General features: G+C 52.4%; 2 protein-coding genes across 2 annotated transcripts in view; both read right to left on the reverse strand.

Annotated features, from left to right (window-relative positions):
• The window catches only part of LOC138803491 (bone morphogenetic protein 8A-like), a 31,125-nt gene continuing 14,026 nt past the window's right edge, over positions 1-17,099 (reverse strand). Inside the window, exons 2-7 of the mRNA XM_069987587.1 lie at positions 16,669-16,858; positions 16,104-16,252; positions 5,211-5,405; positions 4,737-4,816; positions 4,114-4,224; positions 1-2,385 (exon numbers count right to left, since the gene is read on the reverse strand). Coding sequence (XP_069843688.1) covers positions 2,236-2,385; positions 4,114-4,224; positions 4,737-4,816; positions 5,211-5,405; positions 16,104-16,252; positions 16,669-16,858 — 875 coding nt within the window. The 3' untranslated portion in view covers positions 1-2,235. The remainder of the gene's footprint in view (positions 2,386-4,113; positions 4,225-4,736; positions 4,817-5,210; positions 5,406-16,103; positions 16,253-16,668; positions 16,859-17,099) is intronic.
• Positions 13,363-15,139, reverse strand: LOC138803489 (succinyl-CoA:3-ketoacid coenzyme A transferase 2, mitochondrial-like). Its single transcript, XM_069987585.1, has one exon. It carries the CDS (start codon positions 15,100-15,102, stop codon positions 13,543-13,545), a length of 1,560 nt encoding a protein of 519 aa, XP_069843686.1. The 5' UTR covers positions 15,103-15,139; the 3' UTR covers positions 13,363-13,542.

Genomic DNA, 17,099 nt, shown 5'->3' on the forward strand with positions numbered 1-17,099 from the left:
TGAACTTAGGACTTTGAGGTCTCACTTATCTTTTCTGCTCAAGCCTGGCACTCTACCACTTGAGCTCCACCGGCACTTCCAACTTTTGTCTGATTAATAGGAAATAAGAATATCTCTAATTTGTCTGCCTAGGATGGCTTTGAACCTCAATGCTCAGACCTAAACCATCTGAATAGCAGGGATTAGAGACATGAGGCACTGGTGCCTAGCCCTTTACTTTTTTTCTTTTTCTTTTTCTTTTGTCAGTCGTGGGGCTTGAACTTTGGGCCTGGGCACTGTCCCTCAGCTCTTCAGCTCAAGGCGAGTACTCTATGACTTAAGCCACAGAGCCACTTCTGGTTTTCTGAGTGGTTTATTGAGATGAGAGTCTCACGGACTTTCCTGCCCAAGCTGGCTTTGAACATTATCCTCAGATCTCAGCCTCCTGAGTAGGTAGGATTACATGCATGAGCCACCAGCTCCTGGCCCCTTTCCTTTTTATAAATTGATTATATCAGATATTTTGTTATAGTAGCAGAATATTAACTTACCAGCCCTATGTCTTTGTGTCATGGATGGGAGACTGAAGTGTGGATATTAAAGGGAACTTGTTCAGACACTAACAAGTAAAGTCTAGAGTTTGGGCTGGTGCCTTGCCAGCCTTTATTTGAAGCGCTAGGCTCATGGGGAACTCACCACCCTCCAGTCTGAGCCTGCCCTCTGTGACATGGGACGCTCCCTTCCTCTGTGTTCCAGAGGGGCACTCAGGCCCAGGTGGAGGAGCTGTTGTCCTGCAGTGAGGCCCAGCCTCACCCCTGCTTCCAGTCCTGCCTCCCTGAGGCTCAGCTAAGAGTATGGTATGAACTCCAGAGAAGCTCATCCCTGGGCCTCTGGGTGGGACCATTTGCTGGGTGTGCCTGTGTGGGCAGGCCCAGGACCTGCTCTTAATGACACACTTCACAAAGTTGGACTGTCTGTTCCTGCAGGTAAATTATAGGCTTAGGGAGTCCAAATCAAATAAACACTGCAACTCCCAGTGGCTGTTCCAATGGAGCAGCACTGTTTCCTGGAACAGTGAGACAATTCTCCCCTCCCAACTCAGCCTAATTACCACCTGTTACTCCCCTGGGAGCAGGGCCTTTTCTTTGATGCACAGGCCCCTAGAAACAGGACAGGGCTTCTGGGTCCCCAGAGTGATACCAACTTTGGTGACCCATTTGTTCTTAGTTCCCAGATATAAGCAAATTCTGACAGTCCTCACCCTCATTCTGTGTCTAACAAGAGGCTGCCTAGTCACTATGCCCTAGATTGAATAGATGACTTCTCAGTAGAGAGGGGGAGAAGCCAAGTTCATGCCACAGAGCAGCTAGTGATGGCCGCCTACAGGTCTGCTGAGGATGTGGGCAGCCTCTCTGGGTACAGAAGGTAAAGTACCTAGATGGGCTACCAATGGTGGCCATGGGCAAGGAGAAGCAGAGGTGGTGCCTACTGTGTGCCTGCTACAGAAGCTGCTGCCTTTGCTTCTACCAAGAGTTAACTGTATTAGTGCCATCCTCATTGAATCAATATGGAAGAGTGATGAAAGGAACCATAAGTTCCCCAGCTGCTTGGCTTCCCTGGGGGTCATGCCTCTTCTCCAGGCAATGGAAGCACAGCCTCAGGGCAAGGGAAGACATCCCTACTGGCTTCACCTTGAGCCGTGACACCCAGACAGCTTGCTGTCTCAATCAAGTTAGAGGAATCCAATAGTACACCACTCTGGCAACTTGTGCTTGTCTAATTATGCCTCAAAATGCCCAAATGGTACATGTGGGAGGGGAGGGAGCCCTTCTGCCCACACTCAGACCAGTAGTGAGTGGCTCAGAGTTTAGATTACCCAGCCTCAGACTGCAGAGGGCACCCTAGACCATCCAGTGTTGGCCACAGTCTAGGCCAGGGATATCCACAGTCAGATCCTATTGTAGGACTTAAGTACTGACCCCAGGCAACACAGTCAGCACAACTCTGAGCTGCTCTGGATATTCAGGCTGAGGTGAGAGTGGAAGAACACAGTTGCTCTACACCCCACAGGTGCAAAAAAAGGGGTCTGGAAAAGACAAAAAGCCTCGCATGAAGTGAGCAGGGAGAGAGAGGGCCCTTCGTCACCTCTGCCTGAGCTATGACAGCATTCGAGCATTTCCTGCCTCCTGAGAGGGGCCTGTCCACTGGAAAAGGGAGGCTAGTTCAGGGCCCGCAGGTCAGCAGAACCCCTGGGACTCAGTGGCAGCCGCAGGCCTTGACCACCATGTTGCGATGCTTGCGCAGGATGACGTTGTTGCTGCTGTCATAGTAGAGCACGGAGGTGGCACTCAGCTTGGTGGGCGCACAGCACGCCTTGGGGACTGTGTCTGGCTTCATCAGGTGCACCTGGACAGGGAAGGGACACAGGCAGGGGCCATGAGCCCAGTGGTCTCCAAGGATCCTTCCAGAGTGGCCCCAGCTCTGCCTCCATCTGTCCACCCCATCCTGTCTCAGGTCTCAGCCCCCTTGCCGCAGCTCAGGTCGCTCTCCACCTGCAGCCAGGGCAGACCTGCCTGCTGCCACCCTCAAGGTGCAGCCAGGAGGCCTGGTATGGCTGTCTAGGCCCTACACCTGTCTCTCATTCTTCCAGCCCTCTCCTCACTGCCCCCCACACCCCTGCTGCCCAGACAGGGACAATGCTGCTAGTCCACATGCACCCTGCCCAGGCCACCCCAGCAGCAGTGCCTCCTCTGGGGGCTCCCTTCTCCATATACTTCTAGAAGTGTCCTTATTGGGTCTCTAGCCTTTTCCTCAACCTCTAAAAAGTGCCCTCATCCACTATGGGACTCAGTTATCACTGGAGCTTCCTTGGGTCCCTTCCTCCTCCCACCCCCCTCCCTCCCTCTATTAAACCCTGAGCAAGGAGGAGAGGATGCTCAACCTCCCCCAACCCCATCTCTTAGGCCTCAGACCACTTCACATCCCCACCAATCCCTCCTTGCCTCCTGTTCTGGCCACAGCAGCCCACCTTGGCCTCTCTACCTCCTCCACCTTTCACCCCAGGATTCTACCCTGCCACACAGGAGCCTAGCCATGACAGTGCTGTGCTAAACCCCCAACAGCTTCTCCCTGCCTGCCCAACCTCATGTTTCTTCCACACTCCATTCCTGCCCTCCAGCCCCTGCTGGCCCAGAACCTTCCAGGACGCCCTGTCTTGGGACCTTCACACTGCTCCTTGCCCCTGCTGCTCCCACAGAGGCCACACAGCCTCCCTCTTGGTTTAAGGACAACTTCATTGCTAGCTTGCAGGGCACTCACCACAGTCTCCCCACAGGACAGCTACTGTCAACTCATGAGTGCTCACTTTCCTGGCCACCATGTGGGCCCAGGCTGGGGAGTATGGGGTATAGTGGGGAGTTTTGGAAGGAGTAGCACACCTATCCCCAGGGGCTCCCTGACCTCGGGCATAAGGGTGGAGCTGCCTTGTGATCATCCTGGGTTCTTCTTCCAGACTTCAGCAGCTAGCATCCAGCAAGGGCACTGCCATTGTAAAAACATGTCTGGGCCAAGCACGCCTGTAATCCTAGCTACTCAGGAGGCTGAGATCTGAGGATCACGGTTCAAAGCCATTCCTGGCAGAAAAGTCCATAAGACTCTTATCTCCAATAAACCACTAGAAAAATGGAAATGGTGCTGTGGCTCAAGAGCTGAAGAGCACAGGGACAGCGCCCAGGCCCAGAGTTCAAGCTCCACGACCAACCAAAAAAAAAAAAAAAAATGTCCTGCACAGTGTTAGGCAGGCATGACCAGTGTGCTGGAGCATGTGCGGTATGCACAGGTGCTCTGCAGAGCACTGTCTTTTGAACATGTGACCACAGGGCTGTGCCCCTGTGGGTCTGCACCACACACATAGTAACCACAGCTCACAGGGAAATATAGTGTGCAGTGTGCAAGGCTAGGTGTGCAAGTGTCTGTGTGGATGGGCAGGAGCGTCTGCAAGTAGGCAGGTGGCTACATGACAAGTCCCTGTAGAAAAAGCACCTCCCGGCAGCTGCGCTCCCTGCCAGGGTGGCAGAGAGGCCTTGTCCTCAGGCCCCAGGCCCAGGGTCCCGCCCGCTGTGCTGCAGTACTGACCAGGGATTGCAGGATGGCATGGTTGGTGGCGTTCATACACGAGTCCAGCGGGAAGGAGCACTCTCCCTCACAGTAATAGGCCGAGTAGCCCTGGGGAGCGATGACCCAGTCCTGAGAGATGGGAGAAGGTGAGTCCTTGTCCACGTGGCCCCTTCACACCCCTCAGCCTAGGCCTGACAGGACACCTGGGGCTGCCCCACGCTCCCTGAGCCCCAGAGCCCCACTCTGGCCCCTCCTGGACAGCCTCCACCCCAGGACCTGAGTCTACCCAGACACCCTCAGCAGACAGGCCTGGGCCAGAGCTGTGTCCCTGTCACACCTTGTCCCTGCTAACCCTCCCCCTCCCTCGGAGCAAATGCTCCAGGCTCTGCCTACACTGCCTCAGTTTCCCCATGGCAGTGTTGGCAATTTAGTTGGCTGGGGCTGAGATAATCCCCATTTCCATGCGTTTTAATCTATTTTTTAATGACTTCACACAGTGAAAGCAGCCTATTCTCAGTAGAAAAGTTGGGAAACCCAGAAGGAAAAACTTCAGGAGCGAATTTAAGGTGCCTACACTTCCACTCGCTCCCCAGGGCCTGCAGGTGGGGACTGTCCCAGGGAGAAGGGGAGGCAGAAATTACCAGCCAGCCGAGGTCCTGGAAGCTGACGTACAGCTCGTGCCGACGGCAGACCTGCCGGCCGTGGGAGCCGTGGCGGTCATCTGTGGGGACAGACGGTACAGGTCCACTCTGGAGCTCTGCTCTGTGCAGATGCCATGGAGTGGGGCACATTTGTTCAGTAAAGGAGCAGGAGGACACTACACCACTGGTCGTCACAACTCTCATCCCTGGATCCCTGCCTGGGCTGTGACCCAGCTGAACAGCCTCCATGACCCCAGTTGCTACGGGTGCCCTGTGTTCAGTGCCTGTCCCTTGTCTTGCAGATGATGAGCCTCCAGCCCTCCAATAGACATACGCCCAGCAGCACACTCAGCCATCCCATGGCTTCTCTCCTTTTCCTCTGGACCCGCTCCTGTCTCCAGCCACCCGCCTGCCAGGCCCCTCTATCTAGACCTGGGAAGAAGGCTCCAGCCCAGCCCCAGCCCCTGCCCTCACCAAAGATCCCTGGGAGTTTGTTGGGGTGTGGCAGCTCATTGGACTTTTTGGGTTGCCTCCTCTTCAGGGGTCTTGCCGCCCTCGGGGCACGGGCAGGGCTTGAAGTGGCCCTGAAGAAGGTGACCATGAACGGTTGTCTGGAGCGTGGAGCCCGTTGCCCCAGCAGACCTGCCAGGCCAGGATCCACACTGTGCCCTGAGACAGAGAGGAGAGAGGGTCACTCGTGGATGGTGGACCTGCCAGGGATCGAGCAGAGGCCTCTGCTCCTCAGCAGGAGCTGGGGGCTGGGGGCTTGAAGGGACTTGCTAAGCCTCAGTTTCCTTATTTGGAGCCAGGATTCCCAAGTCCAGCTGGCAGCCCCCTGGCAGCAGTCTGAGGATGTAACAGAACAGAGGCCTCAGGGAACAACAGCGATCACTGTTAGGGACATGGACACTTGTGAAGCATTTGACAGGCTTCAAAGTTTGTTCCTCTGTTACCTGGGTTGGTCCTTGGGGCAACCACACTGGAGTCCCCAGTGATGAGCAGAGTCCACTGTAGTGATGCTCAGAAGCAGGACCACTCCTCACATGGAGGACCTGAGGTTCCTCCCTCAGTCCATACTTTCTGGGGCTGTAACTGTGATTTATGACACTGACAGCTCAGGGCAGCCTCTTCTAGAACATACCCAGGACTTGCTCTTACCAGCATGGCCCATGGCAGGGCATTCCCTAGGCTATAGGGTAGACTTCAGAACAAAATTAGGTCTGGGTCAGTCTACATCAGTGTATTCCTGAGCCAAAAGGCTGCAGGGGGAGAGGATCTGGGCCTAAACTCTAGGAAGAGTGAAAGTGAGAAAAGGAGATTTCAGCTGAGCGCCCAGTGGCTCATGCCTGTAATCCTAGCTACTCAGGAGATCTGAGGGTGCTGATTCAAAGCCAGCTCAGGAAGGAAAGTCTATGAGACTCTTAGCTCCACCAGAAAACTGGAAGTGGCAATGTGACTCAAGTGGTAGAGTGCTATCCTTGAGCTGAAGTGCTCAGGGACAGTGCCCAAGCCCAGAGTTCAAACCCTACAACTGACAAAAAAAAACAAAAAAAGAAAGAAAGAAAAAAAGAAAGATTTCATGGGTAGGAATGTGGCTTAGTTGTAGAGTGCTTACCTAGCATGCATGAAGCCCTAAGCTCCATTCCTCAGTACCACATAAACAGAAAAATCTAGAAGTGGTGCTGTGGTTTAAGTGTATAGTGCTAGCCTTGAGCAAAAGAAGCTCAGGGACAGGCCCTGAGTTCAAGCCCCAGAACTGGCAAAAAATGATTTCATCCCACAGCCACTTAAGACTGGGAAGCCCACTGAAAGTGTCCCTGGTATGCAAGTGTTCCACTGTCAAAACCATGTCCATACTGGTACCTTGCAAGTGATGTTTTTTGTTTTTTTTTGTTTTTTTTTTTTTACAGCAGAGGTAACCACTGTGAAGGAACTTTTTGTTGTTGGTGGTGGTGGTCATGGGTCTTGAACTCAGGGCATGGGTGCTATCTTTGAGCTTTTTGCCCAAGGCTAGTTCTCTACCACTTTTATCCACAGCTCCAATACTGCAATACTGCTTTTTTTTTTATTTTAAATTGGAGATAGTATCATGGCCTTTCCTGCCTGGACTGGCCTGAACTGTGATGCTCAGATCTCAGTCTCTTAAGTAGCTAGGATGACAGGCATGACCCACCAGTACCTGGCAGTGAAGAAACTTTTGAGAAGCAGAGCATGATGGTACAGACTTGTAATCCCAGACATGAGGGTGGCAGAGATCTACAGGATTGCATGTCAAACATCAAGATCTGAATGCAATCAGCAAGCCAGGTATCATCATGCTTGGTACATGACTGTGAATGTTTGTTATCTCAGCTACAAAGGAGACATAAGCATAAAGTTGAGGTCCGAGGCCAGCTCTGGGCAAAAATAATGTGAGACTAGCCGGGCGCTGGTGGCTCACGCCTGTAATCCTAGCTACTCAGGAGGCTGAGATCTGAGGATCGCGGTTCAAAGCCAGCCCGGGCAGGAGAGACCGTGAGACTCCTATCTCCAATAAACCACCAGAAAACCGGAAGTGGCGCTGTAGCTCAAGTGGTAGAGCGCTCGCCTTGAGCTGAAGAGCTGAGGGACAGCGCCCAGGCCCAGAGTTCAAGCCCCACGACCGACAAAAAAAAAAAAAAAAAAATGTGAGACCATATCTGATAAAGAGTACTGGCCGAGCAAGTGAGAGGCCCTGAGTTCAATCCTCCCTCTACAAAGAAAAGAAAAACTTTCATCCATAAAGTACCTTCCCAAGTCCTATGTATTCATTTTTAATTTTCTGAGATTATTTCATTGTGTTGGTTTACGTTTTACACAGTTGTGAGCAAAGAAGTCTATAATTCTTTTTAGCTTTATTTACTTTTAAAGTTATTATAAAGGTGATATACATAGGGGTTACAGTTTTATAAGTCAGATAATGAGTATTTTTCATTCTGATTTTATTTTTATTTTTATTTTTTGTAGTCATGGGGCTTGAACTCTGGGCCTGGGCTCTGACCCTCAGCTTTTCAGCTCAAGATGAGCACTCTACCACTGGGAGCCACAGCGCCACTTCCGGTTTTCTGGTGGTTTATTGGAGATAAGAGTCTCATGGATTTTCCTGCCCAGGCTGAACCGTGATCCTCAGACCTCAGCCTCCTGAGCAGCTTGTATTACAGGTGTGAGCCACCAGCGCCTGGCTTGATATTCTTTTATATGATCAGAGGCACACAGACATTGCACCTTTGTGCTCCTCCTCTAAGAGTACCCTCCTTTGGTCTCACTTGTGTGTGACTGCCTAGAACCCTGTATAATTTATCATATCCGATATTTTAGATATTTAGATGAGAGAAACATGCATCTTTTGTCTATCTGAGCTGGGCTTACCTTGCTTAACATGATTTGTTCTAGGTCCATACATTTTCCTGCAAATGACATAATATTATTCTTTCTAATGGCTATGTAAAATTCCATTGTGTATTGGTACCACATTTTTTGATCCACCCATCTATTTTAGGGCAGCTGGGCTGTTTCCATAACTTGGCTATTATAAATAGTATTTTTAATTTCTTTTCTTTCTTTCTTTTTTTTGTTGTTGGTCGTGGGACCTTAACTCTGGGCCTGGGCACTGTCCCTCAACTCTTCAGCTGTAGACTAGCACTCTAGAGCCTCAGTCCCACTTCAGGCTTTTTCTGCTTATGTGGTACTGAGGAATCGAACCCAGGGCCTCATGCATGCAAGGCAAGCACTCTACCACTGAGCAACCTTACCAGCCCCTAGTTCTTGTTAATTTCTAACAACCTTTTAACCTGTTTTTAATAGTCTCCAGAACAAACATTTAAAATGCATAAGGGTGCTGGTGGCTCACACCTGTAATTCTGAGTTAATTCTTAATTTAGGAGGCTAAAATCTGAGGATCTCAGTTTGAAGCTAACCTAGGCAGACAAATTGGAGACTTTTTGCTGTCAAAAAGCCAGAAATAAGGCTGGGCACTGGTGGCTCACACCCGTAATCCTAGCTACTCAGGAGACTGAGATCTGAGGATCATAGTTCAAAGCCAGCCTGGGCAGGAAAAGTTCGTGAAACTCTTTTTTTTTTTTGGGTCCGGTTGTGGGGCCTCAACTCTGGGCCTAGGCGCTGTCCCTCAGCTCTTCAGCTCAAGGCTAGCGCTGTACCACTTGAGTCTCAGCGCCACTTCTGGCTTTTTTCTTTTTGCTTATGTGGTGCTGAGGAATCGAACCCAGAGCCTTGAGCATGCAAGGCAAGCACTCTACCACTGAGCCACCTTCCCAGCCCTCGTGAAAACTCTTATCTCCAATAAACCACCAGAAAACCGGAAGTGGCGCTATGGCTCAAGTGGTAGAGAGCTGGCCTTGAGCTGAAGTGCTAAGGGATTGTGCCCAGGCCCAGAGTTCAAGCCCCATGACCAACCAAAAAAAAAAAAGCCAGAAATAGATCTCTTGTTCAAGTGATAGAACACCAGCTTTAAGTGAAAAAGCTAAGCAAGCCAGAGGGACTCTGAGTTCAAGTTCAAGTACCAAAAATACTTTTTCTGGTACATAAAACCATGAAAGGGGGGTTGGGAAGGTGGCTCAGTGGTAAAGCTCTTGCCTTGCATGCAAGAGACCCTGGGTTCGATTCCTCAGCACCACATAAGCAGAAAAAAAAAAGCCGGAAGTGGTGCTATGGCTCAAGTGGTAGTGTGCTAGCCTTGAGCTGAAGAGCTGAGGGACAGTGCCCAGGCCCAGAGTTCAGGCCCCACAACCAGACCTCCCAAAAAAACCAAAAAACAAAAAAACATGAAAGGGCTGGGAATGTGGCTTAGAGGTAGAATGCTTCTCTAGCATGCATGAAGCCCTGGGTTCAATTCCTGAGTCCCACATAAACAGAAAAAGCCAAAAGTGACACTGTGGCTCAAGTGGTAGAGTGCTAGCCTTGAGCAAAAGAAGTTCAGAGACAGTGCCCAGATCCCTGAGTTCAAGCCCCAGAACTGGCAAAACCAAATAAAAACCACTTTAAGCTGATATTCCTCATTTACTTAGATGTTATTGTTAGGCATCAGGTTGTTTCCTGTTTCATTACAGAGATGAAGACAAATATCCTAGTGCCTGTCTCTTGTGCCATAACTCCACTTCTGGCTTTTGGGTGGTTAATTGGAGGATAAAAGTCTCATGGACCTTTCTGCTCTGGCTGGCTTCAAACCATGATTCTCAGATCTCAGCCTTATGAATAGCTAGGATTACAGGTGTCAGCCACCAGTACCCAGTAATACTACTCATTTCTTTTCATCACTTATTTATATTTTTTTGTTGGTGTGTGGCTTGAACTCTGGGCCTAGGCGCTGTCCCTGAACTCTTTATCTCAAGGTGAGCGCTCAACCACTTGAGCCACAGTGCCATTTCCTGCACTCACATTTAATTGGCAACTGCTCAGTTCATCCACTAGAGCCATTCCTCCAATCCTTTAAGTTTTTCAAATAGGGTCAGTTTTTCAAATAGGCCAGTTTCTAACTTTGATCATCCTAATTGTGCTCCTGAGTAGCAGGATTACAGGTATCAATATCTAGGCCTGGATGTTTTTTATGATTCTTTAGAGAGAACCATCACTCAGTTTACTGCACTACATATAGTACCTTGTACCTCCATGTGACAAGCACCAACACACAGGTATATACCTACATTTTCTTGTACAGACATACTTTCATGTGTGTATTACATATTCAGGTCTGTTTATTCCACAGGCAGCCTACCAGATTCTCTGCTACACACCACAGGTCCAGGCCACTACCTGCCCCACCTACAGTCCTCTCAGAGGTCAGCCGGTGAGCGCCTAGGCCTCAGAACCAGTGTGTCCATTGACCGATTGATGGAACCACCCATTAATCCAGAGACCAACCCTTGACTTATGACACCAGTTTCTCCCACAAATGCACTGGGCCCTTGAGGCTTATCTCAAGAATGTGGCAAAGTCATGGGAACAGGGCTGTGAGCTCCAAGACTGGTGCTGGGAGGTCATACAAGGAGAGCCATAGGGAAGCCATAGCTGTGGGGCTGAGCCAGTCACAGAAGGAGTGACGAGAGCCTTCTGCAGAAGATTGAACAGGTGTGTCAGGATGGAGGATGATGGTCAGTGCAAGGCACAAGAGTGGACCCCATAGACCAGTTGACACATAGGGTGATCTCAGACCTGGAACAGCCCCTAGACCTGTGAGGGCCATTTCTATCTCCTGAGCAGTCCAGTGACCTAGATGCCATCTGGTTATTGAGGTCCTAAGTGCCCCTACTTTTCCCCCCTATGTTTGTCAGTAGTGTGGCTTGAGCTCTGGGCCTGGGAGCTGCCCTCAGCTCTTCAGCTCAAGGCTAGCACTCTACCACTTGAGCCACAGCACCACTTCTAGTTTTCTGGTGGTTTATTAGAGATACAAGTGTCTCATGGGTTTTCCTGCCCAGGCTGGCTTTGAACTGTGATCCTCAGATCTCAGTCTCCTGAGTAGCTAGGACTGATTACAGGCATGAGCCACCGGCGCCTGGACTACTTTTCTTTTGAACAGTTGTGCTCAAGGGTCTTTGGAGTCTGCTGTGCACAGGATGATGACTTATTAGGCTAGTTGTACAGAAGACCTTTGCAGAACTCCTTGGAACCTGCCTGGGTGGATGCTGAGAGCCTCAGCGAATCTATCAGATGAACTGCACAGAAGGCCCTTGGATATAGCTAATCTAAGGTTCCCATTTTACACAAGCATATTTTAAGAGAAGGCCCAGAGAGCAACATGTGTTCAAGGGTCTGAAGCAAGCAGTTGCAAAACAGTATATTTGTACCATTCCCAGATGGAGATCCCTGGCCAGTGTAGGGGCAGGAGGACAGGGAGACAGATACCATCTTCCCACTCTTAGAGATCTGCACCTGGCAGGCCTAGGAAAGCCAACCTTGCTGAATCCAGAGCTCCCCCTTCCCTATAGCTCTGCCCACTGCACCCTATCCATGGACAGGCCCCAGCCTCTAGCTGGCTGCAAGGCCTAAATGGGCTGGTGGTAGGGTCAGCTGATCCTTCCTACAGCCCCAGCCTCACCTCAGCCTTCAGATGTAGTCACCAGCTGCCAGTGGACCATGCCTCCCACTTTCCTACACTCTTGGCAGATCTCCCCTTCTCCTTATCCTGGAACCCTCTGCCTCTTCTTGCCAGTTGCCCAAGAAGGCCCAGAAAGCATTGGGCTGGGCACTAGTGACCTTCCATTCACCCCATCTGATATGGTCCCTGTCATTTCCCGGTACCCATGTGTTCCCTTCCGGCCTCCCTCCAAGGACACTTGGTCATTCCTTGGGGTGAGACTTGCTGGAATTTGAGTGGCACTCCCATGGCACTGAGGCTCTGGAGCTGCACACAGCAAGTGCATCTGCACCACACATACGGAGCTATAAATGGTTTTCACCTCAGTTATGAAACTATAGATTCAGGACCACATTCCCCAGAGCCCCTGTTGAGTTAGGAGGGAACATTTCATGCAAGGTCTCTTGGGCTGTAAAATAGATGGGAAGATGTCAGGATGTCAATGTGGTGTGGACTAAGTAGGCCATGTCATCCATGCTGTGAGCTGTTTCTAGGACTCACTCTATGGCAAGCTGAAGCCTTTGGAGACAGATGTAGACACAGGTTATTTACGGAGGGGTATTCTGAATGGAATTCCAGCACCACTGTCCCCTTGGGTCTCTGTAGGTCAGGACCTGGTAACTAGAGAGTAATGTAGGTAACCCACCTACATTACTTCCAGGAGGGAAGAGGAAGCTGGAGGGCAGGACACAGGAAAACCAAATAAGGAAAAAAAATGTGAGCCTGGAAGAGAAGTTGGGAGGGCTGAAGTGAAGAGCTTCTGAGAGGACATCATTTCTTCCCTCACACAAACTTAGGTCCCTGATTTTTTGTTGTTGTTGTTGCCAGTCCTGGGGCTTGAACTCAGGGTCTGGGCACTGTCTCTGAGCTTCTTTTGCTCAAGGCTAGCACTCTACCACTTGAGCCACAGAGCCACTTCCAGCTTTTTCTGTTTATATGGTACTGAGGAATTGAAGCCAGGGCTTCATGCATGCTAGGCAAGCACCACTAAACCACATGCCACATTCCTAGCCCTAGGTTCCTGGTTTTTTTTTTACCCCATTGGTCGTGGGGCTTGAACTCTGGGCCTGGGCACTGTCCCTCAGCTCTTTAGCTCAAGGCTAGAACTCTACCACTTAAGCCACACCACCACTTCCGGTTTTCTGGTGATTAATTGGAGATAAGTGTCTCATGGACTTTGCTGCCCAGGCTGGCTTTGAATCGTGATCCTCTGATCTCAGCCTCCTACACTAGGATTGCAGACATGAGCCACCATTGCCCGGCTTGGTCCCTGTTGTTGTTTTTTTTTTATGGCAGCAGCAAATGGTACCTGGGGTGATTTCTGCCTCACCATTTCCCTACATGGCATGGTTCAGTTATGAGGGAAGCACTGGAGGGCAATCGGACCGGGAACCCTGTGCTGTGCATGGAATTACTACAAACTGCACAGAGTGTGGGGAGCAGGGGGCAGCACCCTCAGCAAGCATAGCAAGGGCTCCGCAGTACTTAGGACACAGGATCTGAGCTTAGATATTTTCCTACTACTTTTAATCAAACACATGTGACTCTTGACAGTCTGCCTAGTGGCAGAAGCCAGAGAAGCCAGCAGCATGCTAGCATTTTCATGCTGAAGTGAAAAAAATCTGAGCAGCATGTCCAATTTCCTTCCTCCCCCGTTGACCTCATTCGAGACCCACACTGGGCCCAGGGCTGCCACCCTTAGATTGCCACCTGCTGCATGGGTTTGAGTTTTGGGGACACGGCGAAGTCGCAGGCTGTGCACTTCTTGAGCTCATCCATGGTACAGCCTTCCCAGAGCTCCATCAGGACTAGCCCTTTGCTGTTGCACACGTCAAACACAGCCTTCTCAGTGATGATGCGGTCCACACAGTTCTTCCCAGTCAGAGGCATGGTGCATTTCTCCAGGATTTTGGGCTTTTTATCCTTCGAGCAGTGCTCCATGGTGACCACAACTCTGGTGGTCTCATTGGACACCAAATCCATGGCCCCACCCATTCCTTTCACCTTCTTCCCAGGTATCATCCAGTTGGCCAGGTCCCCGTATTTGGAAACCTGCATGGCACCCAGCATGGTCAGTTGCAGGTGGCCCCCTCGAATCATGGCAAAGGACTCATCGCTGCCAAAGAAACTGCCCCCGGGGAGCACAGTGACTGTCTGCTTGCCTGCATTGATGATATCGGGGTCCACCTCGTGTTTTAATGGGAACGGACCCAAGCCCAGGAGTCCATTCTCACTGTGCAGAAAAACGGTTATGTCAGGGCTGATGAAGTTGCTGGCCAGCACGGGGATCCCGATGCCCAGGTTGGCATACATGCCATCCTCGAATTCCAGGGCTGCACGTTTGATGATCCGAGTTCTGATGTCATCTCCCTTTTTGGCTTTGGCATCATCTTTCTCACTTCGTGTGATTAAACGCTCAATTCTCTTCTCAAACTTCAGCCCCTTTATCACGCGATCTACATAAATGTTGGGAACGTGGACGTCTTCTTTGGGAAAAGTGCCCACATCCACGATCTCTTCCACCTCCACCACGGTGACATCCGCGGCCTTGCACATCGGCACATTGAAGTTCCGAGCACTCCCTCTGAAGACGACATTGCCAGAGCGGTCAGCCTTCCAGGCCTTTATTAGGGCAAAGTCGGCCCTGATGGCTTGCTCCAGGAGGTAGTGCCGGCCGTTGAAGGTCCGCACCTCTCTGGGCTGGCTCAGGGCGAGCCTGTGGCCGCCCGAGCCATAGAGCATGGGTGCACCTCCTTCCTGCACCAATGTCCCGTACCCGGTGGGCGTGTAGAAGGCGGGCACACCGGCCCCAGCGGCGCGGATCCGCTCGGCCAGGGTGCCCTGCGGGGTCATCTCCAGTTCCAACTCGCCCGCCAGGTACATCTTCTCACAGAGCGCATTTTCCCCCAGGTAGGAACAGATCACGCGCTTGACCTGCTTGGCGGCCAGCAGGAGCCCCAGGCCGAAGTCGTCCACGCCCACGTTGCTGCTGACCACCTTGAGGTTCTTCACGCGCGTCTTCAGCAGCCCCCCGATCAGGTTCTCGGGGATCCCGCACAGCCCGAAGCCCCCGAGCATGACGGTCGCCCCGTCCTTGATGTCCTTCACCGCCTCCACCGGGTCGGTGTAGATTTGGACGAGGGAGCGGCGGCTGGTAGAGAAGCAGCGGGAGGAGCCCCGGGACAGCGCCGGTCCCCAGCGGGCCGCCGGGACGGGCCGCCGGAGCGCCGCCGACGCCAGGAGCCGCAGCGCCGCCATCGTCCGTCCGTGCGCAGGGCGGGCGGTGGGGACTGGCCGGGGAGAGCCCGCTGCGCCCGCGAGAGCGCCCGGCCCGGCCGCGTCACAGAGCAGGGAGGGGCCGCGTCCCACCCGACGCCCAGGGGGAGCTGCGGGCCCGCCCACCGAGACCCGGGCTTCCCGGGACGCCGACCCACCCTCGACTCTGACGAGTCAGACCACGGCCCTCCCACCTACACCATCCACAGTGGCCTGCATTAGACACCTGCAACAGCCACACCTGTTATTAATGCACAGCCGCTCTAACGTTTTGCCTGGGCTCGCCTTGAATCGCGATCCTTCTGATTCAGATTCACAGGGTTCTCTTTAAAATCTGAGTCGGATCTTGTCACACACACCCCACCCCATGGCTCCAAACACCCTGCCTAGGTCAGAGACACCCTACGTCAAAGAGTGACTTGTGTTAGGCCCCGATCTGCTCCTCTGTGTGGCCCTCTTGCTGAACCACAGACAGGCCAGTTTTATGCCCACCTTGGCCTTTCCATCCTCTCTGCCTGGTATTAAAACAAAATGCCGCTGAAACACCTGTGTGTGAATGAGTGAACTTCAGACTGAAGAGAAGGAAACAGGCATAGAAAGGGCAGTAACTGCCTGGGTCCCTGAGTCAGGGCACTGCAGAGCCAGGATTCTAACTCAGGCCCCTGGTATTCAGAGCCTGAGGGTGCAGCTCCTCCGCCTCTGGTCCTCCAGTGCAGAACCTCCCAGTGCCCAGGCTGCTGCGCAGGGACAGAGAGGCGCCATTCCCTGGGAAGGGCCACAGGGACTGGAGCAGGTGGTGTGCAGTGGGGAGGAGGGGAGCAGCCCCTATCAGGACCTCCTATCAGGACCTCACCTCCACCCAAGGAGTCCTTTCAGTGCCTGCTCACAGCCAAGAGAGGCCGCTCTGCACAGTGCCCAGAGCCTCTGCTGAAACCACCTCCCAGGAGTCCTGGGGCAGCTCCCAGCCAAGCCCTGGGCCTCACCATCCTCGGCTTCCACACAGAGGCGGAGTCCCAGGTCCTTGTCACGGTTCAGCAACCAGCGGTCACTGGCTGCCGTGACGTCCAGCACCAGCCAGCCCTCGTCCCCAGCTTGGAGCGTCTGAAGATCCAAAAAGAACAAGTCAGACTCCCTGTGGACATGAAAGAACAATTAACCGAGCATCAGGGGTTGGCACCAAGCCTCAATGTGTGTCTGGTTCTCCTGGGGGACCGTTCCTGGGACCTCACCCTGCCCTGGTTTGGGCTAGGCCCTCGGGTACCATAAAGAAAAAACAAAAACTAGCTACTGTACCCTTGTCCAGATGAGGAAACAGGCTCAGTGGCTCAGTGACCCATCCAAGTCCCTGAGCCAGAATGGGAGGGTGAGGACATCTGGCCAAGTATCTTTCCCATTTTTCCTTTTCTGAGGCTGTTCTCCAAGGAGGCTCCCCTTCCTGGGATCCTCGCCTTCCCCCCACCCCAATACCAGGGCCCATACAGGACACACTGCCAGACCCTGACCATGAGACCCTGAGGCAGGATGGCTGCTCAGGCAGAGAGAAGGCACCTGTTGAAGTGCTCCTGGACCACCTTGAACACGCTGACGTGGAGGGTCGTGTTGAGCAGGTGGGTGCTGGGCACCTTGTAAATCCGGAACTCAGCAGCTGTGACTGCTTCCCCGGCAGGAATCTGGGTCAGGTCAAAGAGGAACTCCTTCCAGTGAGGCTCCTGGGGGCCCAGGCCTCGGTCTCTCTCCACTGGAAGACAAAGCGGGACCCAGCCAGTCACTAGCTGCCCACATGGCTTGGGCTTGAGTAGGGTTTCAGGCAGCCTGTTGGGGGCCAGCTTCCTCCTCTGCAAGCTGGCTTGTTCCAGGCTGTATTCGAGTATAGACAGTGCTCCATGAAGTCATGTAGTGAGAACTCCATGAGGGCTCAACAGGCCCTGAGCCCCAAACCCCACTTGTGAGCCTCCTGGAGTCCTCCATTGGCTCAAAAC

The sequence above is a fragment of the Dipodomys merriami genome, unplaced genomic scaffold (genome assembly GCF_024711535.1).
Source record: "Dipodomys merriami isolate MVZ:Mamm:240054 unplaced genomic scaffold, mDipMer1.0.p SCAF_34, whole genome shotgun sequence".
Lineage (NCBI taxonomy): Eukaryota > Metazoa > Chordata > Mammalia > Rodentia > Heteromyidae > Dipodomys > Dipodomys merriami.

What these genes read in the sequence shown, in the direction of transcription:
- LOC138803489 (XM_069987585.1), bottom strand. Translation starts at nt 15,102, where the DNA reads ATGGCGGCGCTGCGGCTCCTGGCGTCGGCGGCGCTCCGGCGGCCCGTC.